The sequence below is a fragment of the Tachypleus tridentatus genome, chromosome 7 (genome assembly GCF_004210375.1).
Source record: "Tachypleus tridentatus isolate NWPU-2018 chromosome 7, ASM421037v1, whole genome shotgun sequence".
Taxonomy (NCBI): domain Eukaryota; kingdom Metazoa; phylum Arthropoda; class Merostomata; order Xiphosura; family Limulidae; genus Tachypleus; species Tachypleus tridentatus.
Window position 1 is genome coordinate 105,961,975 of NC_134831.1, and position 20,505 is coordinate 105,982,479.

At 32.8% G+C, this 20,505-nt stretch overlaps 2 protein-coding genes across 10 annotated transcripts in view; one reads left to right on the plus strand and one right to left on the minus strand.

Annotated features, from left to right (window-relative positions):
* LOC143256325 (nonsense-mediated mRNA decay factor SMG5-like) overlaps window positions 1–12,701 on the plus strand; it is a 33,127-nt gene extending 20,426 nt beyond the window's left edge. For 7 of the 9 annotated variants that reach the window (XR_013031247.1, XR_013031248.1, XR_013031246.1 and 4 more), the window contains one exon: window positions 5,047–5,250. Coding sequence is in view for 1 of the 9 variants with exons in the window: in XM_076513401.1 (XP_076369516.1) it covers window positions 5,047–5,075 (29 nt within the window). In the remaining 8 variants the exon portion in view is untranslated. Of the gene's footprint in view, window positions 1–4,547; window positions 4,620–5,046; window positions 5,251–9,181 lie in introns of those variants that run through there. The other 2 variants (XR_013031249.1, XR_013031250.1) reach the window with 2 other exon arrangements.
* On the minus strand, window positions 11,355–16,984 carry LOC143256324 (uncharacterized). Its single transcript, XM_076513399.1, has 4 exons — window positions 16,851–16,984; window positions 15,358–15,475; window positions 14,501–14,933; window positions 11,355–12,711 (listed from the first exon to the last, which is right to left on the minus strand). The coding sequence occupies exons 1-4, from the start codon at window positions 16,939–16,941 to the stop codon at window positions 12,346–12,348; spliced, it is 1,008 nt and encodes a 335-aa protein (XP_076369514.1). The 5' UTR covers window positions 16,942–16,984; the 3' UTR covers window positions 11,355–12,345.
* Window positions 16,985–20,505: the final 3,521 nt, after the last annotated feature.

Genomic DNA, 20,505 nt, shown 5'->3' on the forward strand with positions numbered 1-20,505 from the left:
TTTCCTAAGAACATGTTAAATCTGTTTAGTTGAACTAAGATTTTGACAGCCTATTACTAAATTCAGATTGTGCCATGTTTCATATGCTCCATCTATAGAATCAGCTTGGCCTAAAAAACTTGTTTAGACATAATTTTTCAGGTTTGTGATGTGTCGCTCATTTACTTGATTTCATTTTTCATCTTTCTTTGTTGCATGATAGTTCTTATTTAGTCTTCCCATCTTTTCTGGATATTTGATACCTTGTGGAGCATCTTACTTCCCAACTGGGTGAGAGTGCCAGAATCTCTTTTTCTCTCACGTGCTGCCAATTTATTCTTAGCAGCTGTAGTTTATTTTGTCACTTTAGGGGCAAACTATAATTTCCTGCAATGTTTTACCCATACCCAGCTTTCACACATTTGTCTGAATCTCATTTCATTCTGTGGTGTTTATCTACAATAAATCATCTATCCCAGGTTATGCACCAAAATCTTGAAGGTTTATCATTGTTATTTCTTGACTTACTCACACACATGATTTCTTTGTTGTCAGGATTTTGTGAATCTCATATTCGTCTTCTTTTCAGATGTTTTGCCACTCACTTATCTCAGAAAATTACATGTTGCCCCCTCTCTTTAGTGGTAGGTATCAACCATGTTCCTGACACACTCAAATCACGTGAGGAATCCTCTACCATTTCTCCCTTGGTAAATTGTTTACCACAGTTAAACCTCAAAGCACCTATTTCCATTTCCTTTTTATTATTCCTCAGTGCTTACCTGTTCTTTCATCCAGGAGTTCTGTATATCATTTTCTTTTATATGAATTTGAACAATGCCAACAGTATCTTGGACAACCAAGTGAATTATGGTTTTGTGGGAACTTGATTACGATAATTTGTTCCTCTTTAGTAATTTTTTGCTGCAGATGAGTGGATTATTTGAATTCTATCAGAAAGACTTTTAATACAATCTCTTTCTCCACTTCCTTTGTCATAGAACCCATTACCTTCTCTCAGCCACAGGATCCCATCTTTGACATGACATTGAACCTGTGGCTTATCTCAGTTTTTATTCTAGGCTGTTTGATGTCTGTCCCTAAGAAAATTGAAGACTGGCTACCTGTTATGTATTTGTTCCACCTCACTGAATTCCTCATTTTCCCTTATTTCATCATGGAATTGTTTCTCACCCTCAGGTGGGTTTTAACTCAAGGTATATGGATGATCAAGATGGATGTCATGAATGCTTTCTTACATATTCCAATAGCTCTGAAGTCGTCACCACATCTTTGGCTTTGTCCAACAAAGGATAAGTTATCAGTTTTAAAAAACTCCCATTGAGGCTTAGTTTGGGCCCTATGTTTTTTATTTTATTTGAAAATTTTGAGCTTTTTCTCATCATTGCCAAACTCATTGGATGCATTTTCATTATGATATGGATGATTTGTTACTGTTATCTCATTGTGAACAGGAGTCTACCTGTTGTACATTTCAGCTGCTCCAGGAAATAACTCAATTGGGCTGCTTAATCATATTGGAACTTCTGATGTGCTATTGCTTTTGGGGCTGTGTTTTTCTGTGATTATCACAGCCCTCTTTATTCAGGATCATATGTGAGCTCATCAGTGTGCCTTTTATGATTAGTGGACTCTTGCAAAGGATCCTTTTCAGGGTCTTCAGTGATTGGTCAGGATTCACACTGAGACAGGTGTTCCACTTTCTCGTCCTCATCTGGATTTTCATCTCATGTCTGGAGATGGAGGGCATGGGTTGATCAACGGGAGGCTTTATAGTGTTGGTTTACAGCTGAGGAGTGTTATTATATCAAAACTGGAGCATTTAGCTGTATGTCAGGCTTTGGATCATTTCTTCCATCTGGCCAGACATTGTCTGGTCATGATTCATTTCGAAAATTCCACAGTGGGTACTTATCTCAGTTACCAAAGTGGCATTCATTCTGGATCCGTATGTTCTTATATGTTGCATCTTTTTCTTTAGACTGATATGCAAGATATCCATATCATTGTATGTTATATTCCAGGTGTTTCAATATTGTCACAAATCATCTTTCCCATTCAGACGGAGTCTGTCAAATGAAATGATCTTTCAATCATCTTGTCTTCCATGGTTTTGATTTCAGTATGGTTCTTTGCACATTAATGCCTCTACAACATCCTTCAACCACAAACCACTTCCATTTTGGTCTATGGTTACTCACCCTAACAATCAACAGATTCAGTCAGAATTGGGTTTACAAACATCTGTATATTGATTCACCCATTCACCTTCTTCATTGAATTATGTAATTTCATCCATCCCACTCGATGTCAGGTTCTTCTGATTGCAACTTACTGACTGACTCATCTGTGTTTTTTAATTATCAGACTACCTCTCTCCTTCCTTTTTTGGTAACATTGATCATATCAGTCTTCTTTTCCTCTATCTTCATGCTTGTTTTTTGTTTGGTCCTTGGTAAGTAAATCAGATTTGTTGTGATGTGTAGTTTCATTTCTGGAGTGTTCCACTTGCTTTTCATCCATGGAAGTGTGTCAGTATAAATGAGATGTTTTCTACCATTCATCTCTGGAATGGAGGTTTTCACCTGATTTGCCCTCTGTTCCTGATATTGTTGTGTTTTTTACTCGGCATTTTAATCCAGCATCTTCTGTCTCTTTGGTTTCCAGTCATCAGACGGCTTTGTACCACACCTTCCATTTTTTTCTCAGTAACTCCATATTGATAAATTTCTAACAGAATTATTGTCCTCAGTGGCAGGCTACTCTTCTGGACTGAGATTTTTATGTGGTCCTCCTTTGCCTTACTCTGTTTTCATTTAAACCACCGTTCCTTGTTTTACCTTTCCCTTAAGATTTATTTCCTTCTTCTCTTAACCTGAGGACTTTGGTCTGATTTACATGCCAGCATTCTTTCATGTACTCTTTACCATCCAACATATTTCTACTTCATCTGAATCATTCTTTTTTCCCCAAAACTACAGTGGCTAGTGAAGATAACTCATTGATCTACCATCCTTCCATTGGTCATCTTTATCATCTGTCTGATCCATAAAGATGTTTTGATGTTTTACCTTTTCTCTCGTATTTCATCTTTGTCATCCCATGGAAGAACTTTCCAACTGCACGTGTTGACTACGTCTAAAACGTGTCTCTCGCTGTTTGCATAGTATCACCATTTCATCCTCTTTGGGCTATTTTCTTTGATGTGAAGCCACTCTTCAAATTTCCATGTGACTTTGGCGAGGTAAGTTATTTGTTATTATTTTTTAATTTTTCAGGGGCCTTATTTACCTTTTGGTGGTAATTACTCATTGTTATTAATGTTATTGCACCTTCTGAACTTGGAGTGTTGACAGTATGCTCCTCACTTTATCCCTGCATGAATATCAGTTCCCAGTAACATGAATTTTGCATATAGTTGGCTTACTGAGTGTGGTCTGTTGTGCCTTAGTCACTCTACTCCTAGAAGAAGTTTCATTGTTTTTTCTCACACATCACTTGGACACTGTTTTCCATCCACATGTATCATGATTTTCTTCAATGGATAAAGAGATCAGTTGTGATACAGTCTCTCACATCAGTTCTTTGCATCGTATTTTCTTGTTTCCAGATGTTTTCTTTTTGTGCCTTCAAAGGATGCTTTTCTTATTCCATTGCTCTGGTCCTTTCGATTATGGAATGGGGATTCTCGTATTTATATGAACATAGGTATAATATTATAGCTTTCTGATACTGAAATTGAATTTTCAATAAGTCCTTACATCCTTTCACACATCCCACTTTTCTTTCTTGTTTAAAGCAGAATCTTCCAATTTCTGGCAAAACTAGCAGTGTTAGTTTTGTACAATTAAATAGAGGAAATAACATGGGTAATCCTGAATATGTGGCAGTTTCATTGGTTGAGGGTTGTCCTGATAAATTGTAGGAGACACATATTAGAATAAGTCATTTCTAATGGAGGGGAAGCAGAAGCCTTGTGGCATGCTTGTAAAAATGTTTTACATATAGAGGGCAGCAATGCATGTGAATAGCTATTTGTATAAGAGAAGGTAAGTAGTGCATGGAAGTGCATTTTCAGTGGAGAAAGTAATGACATTTATAACATTATTACACTATATGTGATGAAGAGGGGAAATGTATGTGCTGCATAACTAGTCTACAGAATGATATTCCTGATGTATTGAAAGTGTGATTTAAATCATAAAATACAGAAATGTTCAATATAAGGAACACCATATCATTTTCTGACCTGCCAAGGAATTAAAAAAAATGTAGAATGATAAGTGGAAAGTTTGATTCATCTCGCACAAATACAGCTGTTTAATTTTACATCAACAATAGTAACGTGACGATTTTAGAATCTTTTCAGCTAATCATTCATGAGTGAATTAATCCATTGAAGTAAATGTATGCTTTTAAGTATAAGAATATCAATGACACTATTGATTATTCTGCTCTATAAATCTTGTAAATTTGTGTATCATCAAATATGCTTTACAATTTCACAAGGTAATGATGTCTTTATACACTGTTATTTTATTTTACAGAAGTTACTACATGCTTTCTTTCAATCAAAATGTGCAGTTATTCAGTTTCAAAGTTTTAACTTTATGAACTATGTAAGTATTTTTGCTGGGACTTAAATTGTTGTTTTTTAACACAAACTTTTGTTGGTGTAAAATGAAACAGCTGTATTTGTGTGAGATGAATCAAGTTACTAGTACATCTCGATTGTAACACCAGAACCACTTCCAAAAAGTTATTAATGTTATTTTAAAAAGTGGTGCTTACATGTGTCAATTTCACCAACTGTTTATTTTTTATTGATACTTTATGGTAGTCTTCATATAATGAGAGACATTTAGTTATGTATGATATTGTTTCTTGTATAATGAGATATGCATACAGTTTTATTATTGTACAAATATTTTAAACAGGTGATTTTCCATTGTTCATTTGTTTTTAAAGCATAATAATTTTATCACTAGAATCTGGTAATAAACAAGTACATTACAGATTCTGATGATATTTCTTTAAATGTTTTAGTGGTTCAGCTGGTGTATATAAAGCCATAGAAAGAGGAACTGGGTTGGAAGTTGCTGTTAAAATGATTTATCTGACTGAGCAACCCGATAAAGAAGGTTTAATTACTGAACAATTAATATTGTGTGATTAATTAATTCTCATGTAATTTTAATTTTACATTCTGTAGAGTGTACATTAAGGTAATACCTATTAAACTTAGTAGATTGATTTTGAGTAACACTTGGTTTAAGAATAATTTTACATATCACTTTCACAGGTTTGTTTTATTAAAATTTTGGTTATAAATAATATATGAAAATTTTTATGTGAGAGACTGTGGGTTACAGCCACAATTACTTTCAATACACTGATTTTCATTTCATTCTATATATAGTATCACCCTAAGTTTTCAAACTATAAACAAAACACTTTCAAATTGAACTAAATATGCTGCATATTTTTAAAAAAGGATTCCAGAATACAAGGTACAATGTGAGATTAAAAAATGTATCCTTGGTTTTGGAGGTGATGGATGAAGTAGGAACCATAATGCAGTGGGGAAACAGTTTTTCAACCTCCAATTTGCTAGTCTTATATAAGAAGATTAGAAATCGGGAGAGTGAGATGTGGGTGTTCGAGCCCACAACGTCCCACAATATCTTAAATTTATTTGAAGAAAGTGTCCAGTCTCAACTGTTTCACTTTTTTTTTAATAGGCTTTCTCCTTCAATTAAAAGAGAACACCAATTCTACAGCTTCTTTATTTTTGCATACAATTTTATAGCGTTAATATAACTTAACATGTGTGATGAAATAGGAATTTATATTTCCTCATTATCTTTTTCATTTTGTTCATCTTCTGAATTTCTTTCACTGTTACAATCTTGTGATTCTATTATAGATTTTAAATCAATTTCATTAGTTTCTGTTAAAACATTCTTGGAAAGTTTCACAAAACTTTCCACATTTACAGAATCATCTGCACCAGTCTTCTCAATTAAAGTTTGGATTTCACTAAAATCAGCATAACAAATAACTTCTCCACAATCTCTGCCATTATCAATAATAAATCCACAGTTTCCAAAGCACTTTATTATGCATTCATCTTTTACGTATTTGATTGAATGATTTAAAAATGCAATTACATCTAACACGTCAGTTTTCCTGGTCATTTCAGATGCTCCCTTATAGTCATCCGTACTTGTAACAATATGCTGAAAGATCAATATTCTGTATTTCAATTTTATAAACTGTATAATTCCATTATCCAGTGGCTGTAGAACTGATTTTGTACATGGAGATAGAAAAACAAAAGAAACATTTGAAAGTTGAACTTTTGGGTGACAAATTGCATTATCTTGGAAAAGTAGAATATTCCTGTTTTCTTGTTCCATTCTTTTGTTTAATTTGTTCAAAAATTCCTTGAATATAGCACTTGTCATCCATGCATCATTATTCCCCTTCCATTTCACAGAAAATTGATTTTTTCTTAAATTTTTGAAACAGCACAGATTTTCACTTTCACCTATTACTCATGGTTTCTCTAGTTTTCCATCAGGAAAAGTAACCAAAAGAACAGTCAATCATTTATTCGAATAGCGAACATCAGAATAATGATGGCAGAAAAAATGAACAGAATATATTTAACCAATGCTTACTGTAACAAAATGTCTGAGAATTTATTAATATTTAAATAAATTAGTAATTAAATGAGAATTTATTAATATTTAAATAAATTGTTAATCAAATAAGAAATTAATATTTAATCAAAAATATTTTTTTTTACATTACTCAGGTTCTAATCCTACTTGTTGATAGATGAGGCAGGTGAAAGATAGTTTTACATCCATGTTATGCAAATTCCATCATGTAGAGGGCCTTTTATGAGAGAAATCTTAAGATAATGCTGCAAAATTTTGTTATTTCCTGCTTGTGCATTTTTCCACCTTATGCAGTTTCTGGCTTAAACAGGTGTTACTGCATTTATTTCAAAACATTGTTTTTCTCATGTTAAATGACAAAGTTAGAATAACTTCAAAATTCATGCAATAATGAATAATAAATATAATTGGTTTAAAAATGAATACCTGAAAATAAGTTTCTCAATGAAAAGAATGAAACTATTTACAATCAGACAGCAGTAGAGAAATATTCAGTTTGATGTTTTAAGATTAAGATGAGGTTCTATATTGAAAATAAGATTCCTTTTTAAGTTTTGATGTTAGCCAGCACCGATAATCCCGACTCGCATGTGCATGCAGTCTAGTGGGAAATGATAAAAGATACCTAACTACTTTCTCTGATAAGGTTGGAAACTGTGCATTAATACACAAGTAAAATAATGTGACTTTTGTTCGACACAGACTTTTACTTCAAGACACCCTGTGAAGAAGCTGTTGTTAATTTGAATGTGTCAAGTTATTTGGTAATGTGTGCAAAGTGATGAGAAAGTAGTTCCTCATCCACTCACAACTACCAAACATTTGGAAAAATACTTAAGATCTTTCTTGAAGTCCTTCAAGTGTCTCTTCATTGTGTTCAAAATATTTTCAACAAGTGCTTCAGATGAGTTCATAGCCACATGAATGAAAAATGAAAAAGATTTCAGTTTACTGCACCCAAAATGTGTACCCCATAGCTCCAGTTTTGCAATCATTGCATTAACTTTGTCTTGCATGTAGAATACTGACATAAGCTTGCCTTGGAATGATATATTTAGGTTGTTGAAATAAGCTTATATCTATTGTTTAGCTTGCATTGTTTCCCATCATCACTTCTTTGGCAACAGGTTTGTTTGTTTGTTTTGGATTTCGCACAAAGCTACTCAAAGGCTATCTGTGCTAGCCGTCCGTAATTTAGCAGTGTAAGACTAGAAGAAAGGTAGCTAATCATTACCACCCGCCACCAACTCTTGAGCTACTCTTTTACCAAAAAAATAGTGGGATTGATTGAAGGTTTAAAACGTTCCCATAGCAGAAAGAGCGAACATATTTGGCGAACTTCACGTTATCCGTAGAGCGACATGATGAACCTGAAATTCTGGTTAGCTTTATAACCTGACCTATATAATATTCGATAACAAAATACTGAACCTAAAACAAAAACTCTTCCGCTTTGTAATTTCTATAAATGAGTTCATAAGTTCTATTCTATGAAATATACTGGACCTAACAAAATGTAAAAAATCAAACAAATAATAACAATAATAGTTATATTATCTGTGGATATAATCAACGTTACGAACCTCATAAGTTTATAATCTTCCTTTAGAAACAACATATTTGTGTATATTTGTAAAGTTATGAGATTTTGTTGGCTTTTGATCTCAGAAATAGCGCCAGTTTTTCACCGGTAAGTTTCAGGCTTATAGCGCTGAAATTCGGGTTTCGATACCTGTGATTGGCATAATACAGATAGCCTATTGTGTAATTTTGACCTTAACAACAATCAAATCACACCTCAAAGAAATTTGGGTTAGTTTCAGTTTATACATGTGGCAAACCATTTCTTGGGGTCTGTAACGTCAGTGTCCCATTTCATTTTTATTAATTGGTTTCCTCGCTTACGTTTCGTTATGATCAATGAAAATGTCTGATGTTACGTGTTACAATTTCAAATAGGCCTAAACCTGAATTAATTTATAATTTATATTTAGAAGTTAAATAAATGTCGATACGTATCCAATTTTGGTATTTGCTAACAAGATTGATACACACGATTTTCTTTCTTAAAACACATATATTTTAATATTCAGACAATAATACAATTTACAATAACGGTTATTACAAATAATGACTTATATACAAACTTACAAAGAATAGTAAATCTTCTATCTCATTTGGAACTGGATGAGGTTCACGATGAGGGAATTAATTTTGAGTTATTTCAAAACACCTAATTTAAATATGAATCAACTATATCAAATTATCGTAAATCACAGAAATTTAATCAGTATTGAGCAAAACGTAGAGGGCCAATTTAAAATAAGACAAAATCATTTTTAATGTTCTGTCTATAATAAAGTTATTAGGCAATCACACACACAATGAATTATAGTATTTTTGTTCCAGTTGTGTTTACTTCATCTATTATTCCTTCTATCGTTTAGTGTAGCTACAAATAGTTAGTTACAATAAAACAATAATTCATCTTCTAGGTGATCACGTCTGTTTTGAGTAAATATGTTGGAATTATGAAACTGATACCAGCTTCCCCAGCAACGACGTAAATATTATTAATATTGCGGAAGATTATGTAAAGTTATGATCCCCTCAGATGTATTCTCGTGATCTAACGGAATAAATAAATATCTTGCCATCAGCTTCATGAACGCAGACACGGGACAGTGAGTGAAAAATAATTGTGTGTGATTTCTTATGGCAAAGCCACATCGAGCTATCTGCTGTGTCCACCGAGGGAAATCGAACCCCTGATTTTAGCGTTGTAAATCCGTATACTTACTGCTGTACCAGCGAAGGACAGAATAATTATTGATGTTTGACACCCAGTATGGTTATTAGTAGAGAAAGATGACTTTGAAATGTTGTATTTTTATATTGGTTTATTTTGGGATTAAGTTGTTGTATAAGTAAGGTTTCTTTAATTTTGCGTTTGTTTGTTTTATTGTTTATTTAGTATTTGAGTGTTTTCTGTGGTTATGTTGTGTTTATTTGAATTGCAGTGTTCGAAAACGTGTGAAGCTGACATTTTATGTTCTTTGAAATTTAAACACCCGCGCCCGCCGCCTACTGACGGGGGAACCCATTTTTTCGGCCTGTTTCGCGCGTGCGTGGACCAACAGCAGCTTGCTCCAACGGGTCGGACGTCTAGACGCAGCCGTTGCGAAAAGTGCCCGAACGGTTGGCGGCGGGTCCTTCGATTCGACGTCCCTAGAGGATATCGTCGGCATTTCGATCACCTGCTCCCGCCGAGTACACGCATTGGCCTGTGGGACACCTCGAACAGAGTCTGAGAGCATGTACCAGCGAGCGGGAAATTTAAACACCCGCGCCCGCCGCCTACCGACGGGGAACCCATTTTTCGGCCTGTTTCGCGCGTGCGTGGACCAACAGCAGCTTGCTCCAACGGGTCGGACGTCTAGACGCAGCCGTTGCGAAAAGTGCCCGAACGGTTGGCGGCGGGTCCTTCGATTCGACGTCCCTAAAGGATATCGTCGGCATTTCGATCACCTGCTCCCGCCGAGTACACGCATTGGCCTCGGGACACCTCGAACAGAGTCTGAGAGCATGTACCAGCGAGCGGAAAATTTAAACACCCGCGCCCGCCGCCTACCGACGGGGGAACCCATTTTTTCGGCCTGTTTCGCGCGTGCGTGGACCAACAGCAGCTTGCTCCAACGGGTCGGACGTCTAGACGCAGCCGTTGCGAAAAGTGCCCGAACGGTTGGCGGCGGGTCCTTCGATTCGACGTCCTAGTTATTTTATTATGTAGGGTGAAGAAGGGGAAAATCTTTTCATATAATTAAATTTTTTTACATGTTTACAGATTATTTTATAATAGACATTTTGGGGTATATATCAAGGGTCAAGTGTTCCTGTTCTAATGAAGATCAGTCTAGCCGTTTTTCTGTTACTTGTTCTTTTCACAGACACGATCAAAAGTACGTAGAAAGGTTCATTTGGTTCAAGTTTGTATTGCTCGAATTGGGATAAAGGATTTGCATAATTAAATAATCATCATTGTTCTATCTATTGTATTGTACATTACTCTAACATTTCTACAGAAGGTCAATCTATAGATTTCAACAGGTTTTTCAAATCGGTAGGCTGTTATAACAGGTAAAAATTATAGATAAAACTCAAATTCTATCATCTCAGGTGTTATCAACACAGTTATTACTTTAAAATCTTGAGAAAAAAACAATAAAAACAACGTTTTTCCAGAGAATTATTGGTGTGGAGAAATTACGTATGAAGGCTGTAAAATATACATTCATAGAACCAAATCATTTGAATTTTCTCCAGTTTAGGGATGTTACAGATATTTCACAAAAATATGGTTTTGACACTAATAAAGGAAGATATGAAATTTATTACTAAGTGGTCCATGATTTTGACGGTAAGTAAACAATTTTTAAATGGTATAAAGCTTGTTTGTTTGACGTTAAACACAAAACTACACTAAGCTAAGTATCATTGTCAGTGGAGATAAAATACTTCAAGTTAGGGAATGTCATTAACAACCTCAGTTTCATTCCTGAAGCTTTAACTGTGTTCTCAAAAACCTTTGTCCTACTAAAATTATAGAAGGAATATTTCCCATATTTGTTACACAGAAGAACCATAGATAATTACCAGGAACACGTATCAAACATCAGCCTTTATTCATAAAACACCATGACAACAGTACTTAGAAAGAAATTTTTGGAATGACATCGATAGTCACGGGAGGACCATCGAATCTTTAAAAAAAAAAAAAGATGTTTTCAAGTTAACTTAATGTACGTATATGAGTCGTGATAAATTCAGCAGTTTTTACCATGAAAAGAAAGACAGTATTTATTCTAATATATCAAACAAAATAGATGTGTGAGCTATCTCATTTCCATAAACATTTAACTTTCGTTAAAAGTATAGGCAGAGGAACTGCATAGTAATGCTATTAATAAAATTGATGACAAAACTGCCAAGATATTCATTGAAATTAATAAAGATGACATTCTTGATTATAAACACAATTTGAATATTATGCCATAATTTTCTATGGTTTACCTTATATTTACAAAGAAGGAGTTTCATTACGACCTATTGTTTTCGACAATTGAGTTTCCAGCCATACTTTACTGGGCTGTAGTTTTAAAATGTTCACTATCATTGAATCTACATAAATAAATGTCAGTGTGTGTCTGTTTCTTATACGTCTCCACGTTTCTTGTTCAATTAACACAAAATTTAACACAGTGATATAGTTCTATTTGTTGTTTGTCTGCAAACCATTAACTGGATAATCAGATTAACTCTTGCAATTCCATCTTTCACAAATGCTAATAGTTATCTTTAGTGTTTTAGGACAGTGTTTTCTGTGTATTATTATTCTCTGTTCTTAGTTGTATCATTTAATTACATAAAAACATTATTGATTGTATCAATACCTTTAGTACATCAAAAAGTGAGCTTAAGTTTTATGACAGTTGACAGCAAAAAAGAGAAGACCCAGGTGAATATTATATTCTTTGTTTTTTATGAGTATGTTTTATTTATTATTTATATCACTGAGTAAAATGTAAAAAATAGTAACTTATGAGATAAGGTAAAGTAATTCTTTTTAATATGGTATGCTTGTATGCAGCTCATGGGTTATTTAATTTTTGGGTTTTGGTTCCAGTTTCGGATCTCTTGTGAAAACAATCTTGTGAGGGCTGTTAACGTGTTTAATTTGATTATTCTTTTTAGGTTTCTGTACAATAAGTTTATGTTCGCTTTGGCAACGTTTCAACTGACACGTGGGTGTTAATTTTGAAGCTCTACCAATAACAAATTTGTTTCGGTTTTCAGTATTTTCAATAGCAATAAAAACGTTTCTCTGATGATGTTCTGGTTTACTGCCAAGTCTTACAGTAATAATTTTATCAACATTGTGAAAACGTCTAGTAGAGGGAGGCCTGATGTTGTTTGACACCTCCCTCTGGATACGTTCATCGTCTTTCACTTCTTTTGGTGTTTCTGCCTGAAGATGTAAATCATAATTAGTGAGGCAACAACACTCATCAATCGAAAAAAATGTTTTAATAACAATAATCAGTTAATAAACATTTTAAAAATATATAATTTATTCTTTATGTAACAATCATTTTACTATTATATGAGTAAAACCAAATAAGTGTTTATATAAAAATTGTAAATTATGAAATTGGTTTAAGATGTCTGATAAACGTTTTCTCGAAACTACGAAATATATCTCAAGCATTGTCCCAAATAGTGAGGAAGGTAATATAGAGCAGACAATAGCTTTAAATAATGTTTTACATTTATGTTTTGTACGTTCACAAATACTAACTTGCTAAAACAAGATAAAACTACTGTTATAAACAAATGTTAGTTATTTTCCTCATTTCATTGTTATATAAATTAAACATGAAAAGTTATGTAATCTGAACTACAAATGACTATAAAGAGGAAGAGTTTTCAAACTGTCTTATCATAGTTGTAACACTGTAGTAAATCACACAGTTTATAGTCAAACTGTCTTATCACAGTTGTAATACTGTAGTAAATCACACAGTTTATAGTCAAACTGTCTTATCAAATCACACAGTTTATAGTCAAACTGTCTTATCACAGTTGTAACACTGTAGTAAATCACACAGTTTATAGTTCTTTAAAATATTCAATAATCTTAGTAAAGTCCAAAAGAAGACAACTGGATATTTCACTAAATGTCTGTAAGACCAATGAAAGTTGGCTGACTATAAAAAACAAACACTGTTGTAAAATGTCTCAAAGTGTTATTAACATGATATGGTGGAATCACTTGTAACAAAATGGTACAAATACACTGGTACTAAACTAAGAATAATAAAATCCACATTTTAAGTAAGTTACCGTGATCTAACGATTCGCAGCAATTATGTGATAACTGTTAAAAACAGAATCAGATGTTCGTAGTTACAACAGAACTTCATTTCAGTGTATGTACGGTTAAAAACACAATAAATTTGACAATATTAACAAACAAAAGGTATATTATAGTTATAGTAAGACACAAAATAACTCACTTTAATATCAGTAGTGGAAATGAAAAATCACGAACGGACATTCTGACCTTTATGTTTTTCAGATGTCATTAAGGCTATACATAACAGCAAAGGAAGTACCTTTTACACTATCATATATGTTTACGTTTGGTTCTGGATTTAGCTAAATGGATGATAATTGTCTTCCCACATGTAAATAATATTGAAGAAGAGGTGATTGACCAGTTTAACTAGGGTACAGACTTATCAGACCTCAATAGTATCGAACATGTATAGGTCTCTTTTGGAAGAAGAATTACATGTATTCAAATGACTCTGAATGCGTGTTTTCAGTAGTTGTGGATGTCTTAACAACACTCATTGTAAGCATGCAACATTGATATGATATTGATCACTCAGTTTGACATAGTATGCATTACATTAAAGTGAAATATTTTTAACTCTACCAAATATTAATCACAAACGTAATATGAATGAGAAATTAATTCAATTTTGAACCAGATACAGATATTCACAGAAATTAAATATAAGAATGGTTGTAATTATTTTATAACAGTAATTTTGCATTAACATTAATAATGTACTATTAATTCTATTATATTCTAGTTGCTTCTTGCAATATATATATATATGTAGGTATAAATAAACTTGTAGGAAGTGAAAGTTTAATATTAAGAGCACATCCTTGTTATTAATGGTTATATACTGATGCTGTATAATACTGAGTACTATAAAGTATAAGAACTTTAAACGTATACGAACCGTTGTTGGTGAATCAGATTTTAATGTCTCTTCAGGTTTGTCATCATTCACGATTGTCCTAACGCATTTCTTTAATTTAGTTTTGTCAGAACCTGAAGCAGGCTTGCTCAGGTTTTCTGTTCTTTCTGTTTTCTTTTCTACTGAGTGATTTTCATTTATTGTTTGCAAGATGGTTGGTTCTGTTTGATTTTCCTTTAACACCATATTAGTTTCTCTTTTATCAAACTTATTTGTCGAGACCTTCTCACACTCAGGGATCATTGAAACAGCTTCCAAAATGTCTAATTCCCTGGCGGTGATCTTTTCAATTACAAGCTCTTGGTCTTCTAGCTTTGTGTAGGAAAAAACACCACAAGACCCGAGGACGCGGTTTTTAAGGGCATTCCATTTGCCCCGGGCTTTTTTATTCATCTTGCAGAAGCAACAAAGAACGCTAAACAATAATAAAATAATAATAAATAATAACGCGATTTATTTATTTCAGTTTTCTATATAAACAATAGTAATAAAGATCAACTCTAAATAGTTGTGTTTTTTGTTGGTTTTTTCGTAAACAAACAGATCTACAAAAACACTTGATAAATCACCATACAGAAGTTTGGTGAGAAGTGTTAACTATAATTGAAAAGTTTTTTTTACCTCATTTGTAAGGTTAATTAAACATATTCAGCTTTACTAGGTTCATATTAGTGTTTTCACAAATTAACTACCAAAGGGGCACTGAACACACTTGACATTTTCAAATATCTAACCCTACAATTCAATTAAAAGATAATTTGGTATTGAGGTCAGATGCTCTCTCACCCCTGTTCCACATACTTTAATTATCAAGAACTGGAAGATAACATGTAACTTACCACAAAGCAATAAGACAAATCGAAATTAGTGTTAGCTCTTCCATCCACCAAGGATATCTTACAACTGTAGGTTTGGAAGCCCAGGGGAAAGTGACCTTGAGAACCATTTCAGTTGGATCTTAAGAGAGAGTTGTTTTACACATTGTATCGATTACATAAAACAGAAAGAAAACTTCAAATGTAACTTAATAACAAAGTGTATAATTCTTTAAACTAAAAATAAACTTGATTTAACATATTAAAAATTTCAATTAAATAAATATGATATTTCTTATATATTTTCATAAACATTGATAACAACCTTTACAATTTGACAACTGTATATATACATTTTATCTTTACACATTAAACAGATAATTAGCAAAGAAAAATGACGCCTGTTATATTATTTGAGCTCCTTACTAGTAGACAAATAGTACAGTTGTGTAATAACAATAACTATATAGTTATATAACGGGAAATCAGTTAGGTTTTCCAACATATTTACATTGTGAGACGATATATCACGAAACCTACTGACTTTCCATTCCAAACACACGTGATCAGACGATATAAGAAAAATCTAGACATTTTCTTTACGATAATGTACATATTATACAACTCAGTATAACACAGTGAGTAAAATCAACTTCGATTCACTTAAATTGTAAGAATATATAACACAAATTAAACAAACCGTCTTTCCATTGACTACTTAATAAAGCCAGTTTGTTTAATCGCTATTCATTTACTGAATTAAGTTTTATAATTAGCTTCTTCACTTATTATGGTACACAATTATATTTTGCTATCGAATCGTATCTACTGAATGGTAGTTTCTGCGTTTTTATAACACTATTAAAAACAGTAATTTTTACAAATTTCTCTTTACTCTAATTTTCCCAAATAAAGAACGATACTATTTTGACCAGAAACACTGAACGTCGAACGTCACTACTGACGAAGTTTTTCGTTTACTTGGTAACAATTGTTTCCAATAGTTTTATTCAGAACTTATGAGACGGTGCTAACGTTTTGATAATCCAATGTTATTATTATCTTATATTGAAACATTTGTTTTGTATTTTGACAAATTACTTTATTTTATCACAAAAACGACATTATGTACATAAACTAAACATAGATTTAAGTTATGTTTTGGGACATACACTGTTTTAGTTAAATATCTTTAGTAATAATGTGACACCGTTATGTTTGTTTGTCAATTTCGCGGATACCTGAACGAGGGCTTTCAGTGTTAGCCGTTCCTAATTTTGAAATGATATACTGGAGGTAAGACAGCTATTCAATACTATTTGTCGTAAATGTTTGAGCCCATCTTTAAAAACGAGTAGTAGGATTTCCCAGTAAAAGCAAAGCTTTTTAATGCATTAAAAACCATGAAAGTTATGAAGAAGTATCGTATTATAACAATCTGCATGAACAAAAATAAACATTTTTAAAATGTTAAGGAAACAATAAAAGAAAACTTTAAAACCCTTTTGTTCCATTACTTCTACAAAGATCTTTATTATCAGCTCCTTCTTCATCAGTAATTTTATCTCCAGGACAAGGTATACAGGCGTCAGCAGCAAAAGATGTCATGTAAGTCCCTCCTGGACACGGCAGGCAGTGAGTTTGGAATCCATTGTCATAGTGACCAGGAGGACATGGATCTAAAAGCGTTAAAAGTACAAAGCTAAACATTTATTTACCCAGTGTTAATTTTATTGTTCTAACAACGTCTTTAGTGTCAAAAAACGTATATGTTGAACTAAAATTCCATATTTTTAAAAGTCTTTCATCTATTTGTGTTTAATGTGAACAGTTTAAAGTAATTGAGTATCATATATACTTACAACACCTGTAAACATCTCTTTGGTATCCACGAGTACAGTTGAGATTCTCGGCTGGAATATACACTGGAGAAAACAACAGAGAGTTAATATTTTTATTAGCACGTTTTGTGTCACCGTTGAAATTTTAAGGTTTTTCACAATGAGCACGACGCACTAGTTATAATATTAATTATAACTCACTCTGTAAAATAACAATATAAATGTTACTTTTCGTGAGAAAAATAAAACGTGTCAAAACAGTTTCTTAACAGTAGACTTTTGTTTCTTCATGTACTTCGTAATGGAGTTAACTAATGAAACTAATCACACAAACTTGGAAATTTATGAAATTACACATCTTTCTTTTTTTTTCTATGGTACATTTGATTTCTGTTGGTGTTTCCCTTGCAAAATTCTTATTTGTCACAGTTAAACGTTAAACTGTTGTTATTGTTTATGTTAATATCAGTTATGAAAATACAGGTTATTTTGGGAATATTACGTTCGTAAAATGTATCAGTGTATGATTGTGTCTTGCAAACAACAAAATATCAAATAATATCCTTATAATGCAGAAGTTGGATGAAATGCATTCCGAGAAAATTTTTCATTTAAAGTTAATATAAAAGTAAATACTTAATTTTTTGCGGATTTATCAAGATAAATAATATAGCGATCTAACACCTTTCACTGTAAATTTATAATATTGTTTATTCAAAATACGTTCTCAAAAAACTTCGTAGATATGATTTGTATCTTTAGAGTACAAAAGATTTTGCTTCAACATTCACAAGTTGAGTTCATTATATCAAAATAACTTTGGAGCCTCATCACTTCTCTCTACAGGTTTACCATAATCCATCTAGTCTCTGATCACATAGAAATCTATAATTCTTACATCAGTGAGGTGACTGGTGTGTCTGTGTGTACAATAACATGCATATCTATCTAATTACTCAGCGGTTAGAAGACTGAGATATTTTTTTACGTACCATCGCCTGGGACACTTCAGCGGTTTTTTATCTCTGACATTTGTGTTCGTACGACTTGTTGTAGGTCTTTTTCCGAATTATTCTGGCTAACCAAAATTATTTCTTCGATGCTCTTACGTACAATAAATATCTTTGTTTCGAAAAATTTAAATTCTCATTTGAATATATTTTCATGATATGGGCATATAAAAATTTACATTGGACAGGTCTGTTACATACCTTTCCCAAAAGCAACCAATTTTCGGTTACATTACACCATTTAAGAAATGTTATATCAGATCGAGTCACATTATATGACAGGTTGCATATTCAAAACTGTTTTGGTATGGCTTACTAATCCCTATAAACTATAAAGTATTATTGCTATGAACATCAGTGGCAGCCTCTGACTAATACTGTATGTTTATTACAGGAGTACCGATAAGATTACGAGTTCGTCTTCATCACTGCCCTGAAATAACTCTTTTCAGGGCATCTTTAGCATCAACTAATGGAATGTGATACATCTTCCAAGAGTATATTATGGCTGTCAATATCAACATCTGCACCTTGGAGTTGGACAATATCACCCATTACTGGAGTCCTGATTAGATGGATCAGTATATGGACGAACAAAGAGTGTAGTATTGATGGTAACATTTAAAGTAATTATATGTGGATATGTTTACCAATACTTATTCATACCACACTCCAACATCGACATTTCCTATCATTAAAATTAAGAAAAACTGATTTCATGTTATCTCTAAAGTAATAATTCCTTGTAAGTACTTTTAACATTATTGTAATAATCTATTTCATGCATTTATATTTCTGAGGAACCCACTTGAAGCTAATAAATTTTGCAGACGTTCTACAATGGGTAATTTAAAACTTTTTTATTACAGAATTCATATGTAGTTCGATGTTTCTAGGTTATAAAGCGACTAGGAAGGAGATTTGAGATAACGGTGATATAGAGAAACCTCAGTCAACAACACGATACCCACCCTGTCAATAACCCCAAATACAATAAACAAAATACTTAAATTCTTGTAAAAAAATAAAGCAAATACAATACTAATGTCATTTATAAAATACTTTATGGCAACTTCCACGTATTTTACGTCAGAGAAACAAGCCCGAAACTCAAAACAACATTCATGTAACACAAAAAAAATAGAATTTCACGTTTTTTAAATTTAACACTGCAACTCAAATAAATATACTACAGGTAACATTTAAATTCCAAACAGAGAATACAACATCATTAGACGATAAACCAAATAATTCCTTGTAATACAAGAGCAAACACACATTAAACCAATATAAAGAAACACTTTTATATCTATATTAATAAAATTTAATAAATCTTGTTCGATGTATTATAGTTTGAAGATGATACTTTTAATTTTCAAGATTTTATAATTTACAAAATATTCTGAGAATACTAAGAGTAATGCAGATAGTATTAATAGGAAATTACACGAAGGTTGTTAAAACTATAATATGAAAATAAGACAGTTCAATTTTCATTACAATTAAATGATATAAAAGATAACGTATCGTTTTATGAACGAAATCGATAAAAACACAATTTAATTAACGTAGATGGGAGTATTTTAAAATTCCTATCTGGTGCAGTAACAACAGTTTGATCAACAGAGACAATTCTATAAAGAAATTATTTACTTTGTAGGTGAAAAAGGGCCCGGCATGGCCAAGCGCGTAAGGCGCGCGAATCGTAATCCGAGGGTCCGAGTTCGCGCGCGCGTCGCGCCAAACATGCTCACACTTTCAGCCTGGGGGTGTTATAATGTAACGGTCAATCCCACTTTTCGTTGGTAAAAGAGTAACCCAAGAGTTGGCGGTGGGTGGTGATGACTAGCTGCCTTCCCTCTAGTCTTACACTGCTAAATTACGGACGGCTAGCACAGATAGCCCTCGAGTAGCTTTGTGCGAAATTCCCAAACAAACAAATTGAAATAATATGAATTATTTGAATCAACCAACTGAAAACCACGATTAGAAAAGTCTTCAGATCATTGGTATCACTAATATATCAATACATAGAGAAAAACAAAATAAAATATACAAAACAAGAGCTGAGATGTTAGTTTTCAAAGACAAAATTCAGAATAATTGACAGTAGTTAGCTTTTACAGTGGAAAACAGTGGATCGGAGTTAGCTATGTTAGTACAAGCGCTGTATGTGACCGCAAATAGAAAGTTAAGTTCTTGCTTTCTACTCTAAGTAAGCTATCAAATCTATTAAGCAAAAGATTACCTCACACTTATAGTTTGTGGCCCCTACACATAGTTATCAGATTTTCATTTATTACACGTGGACTGACATTACT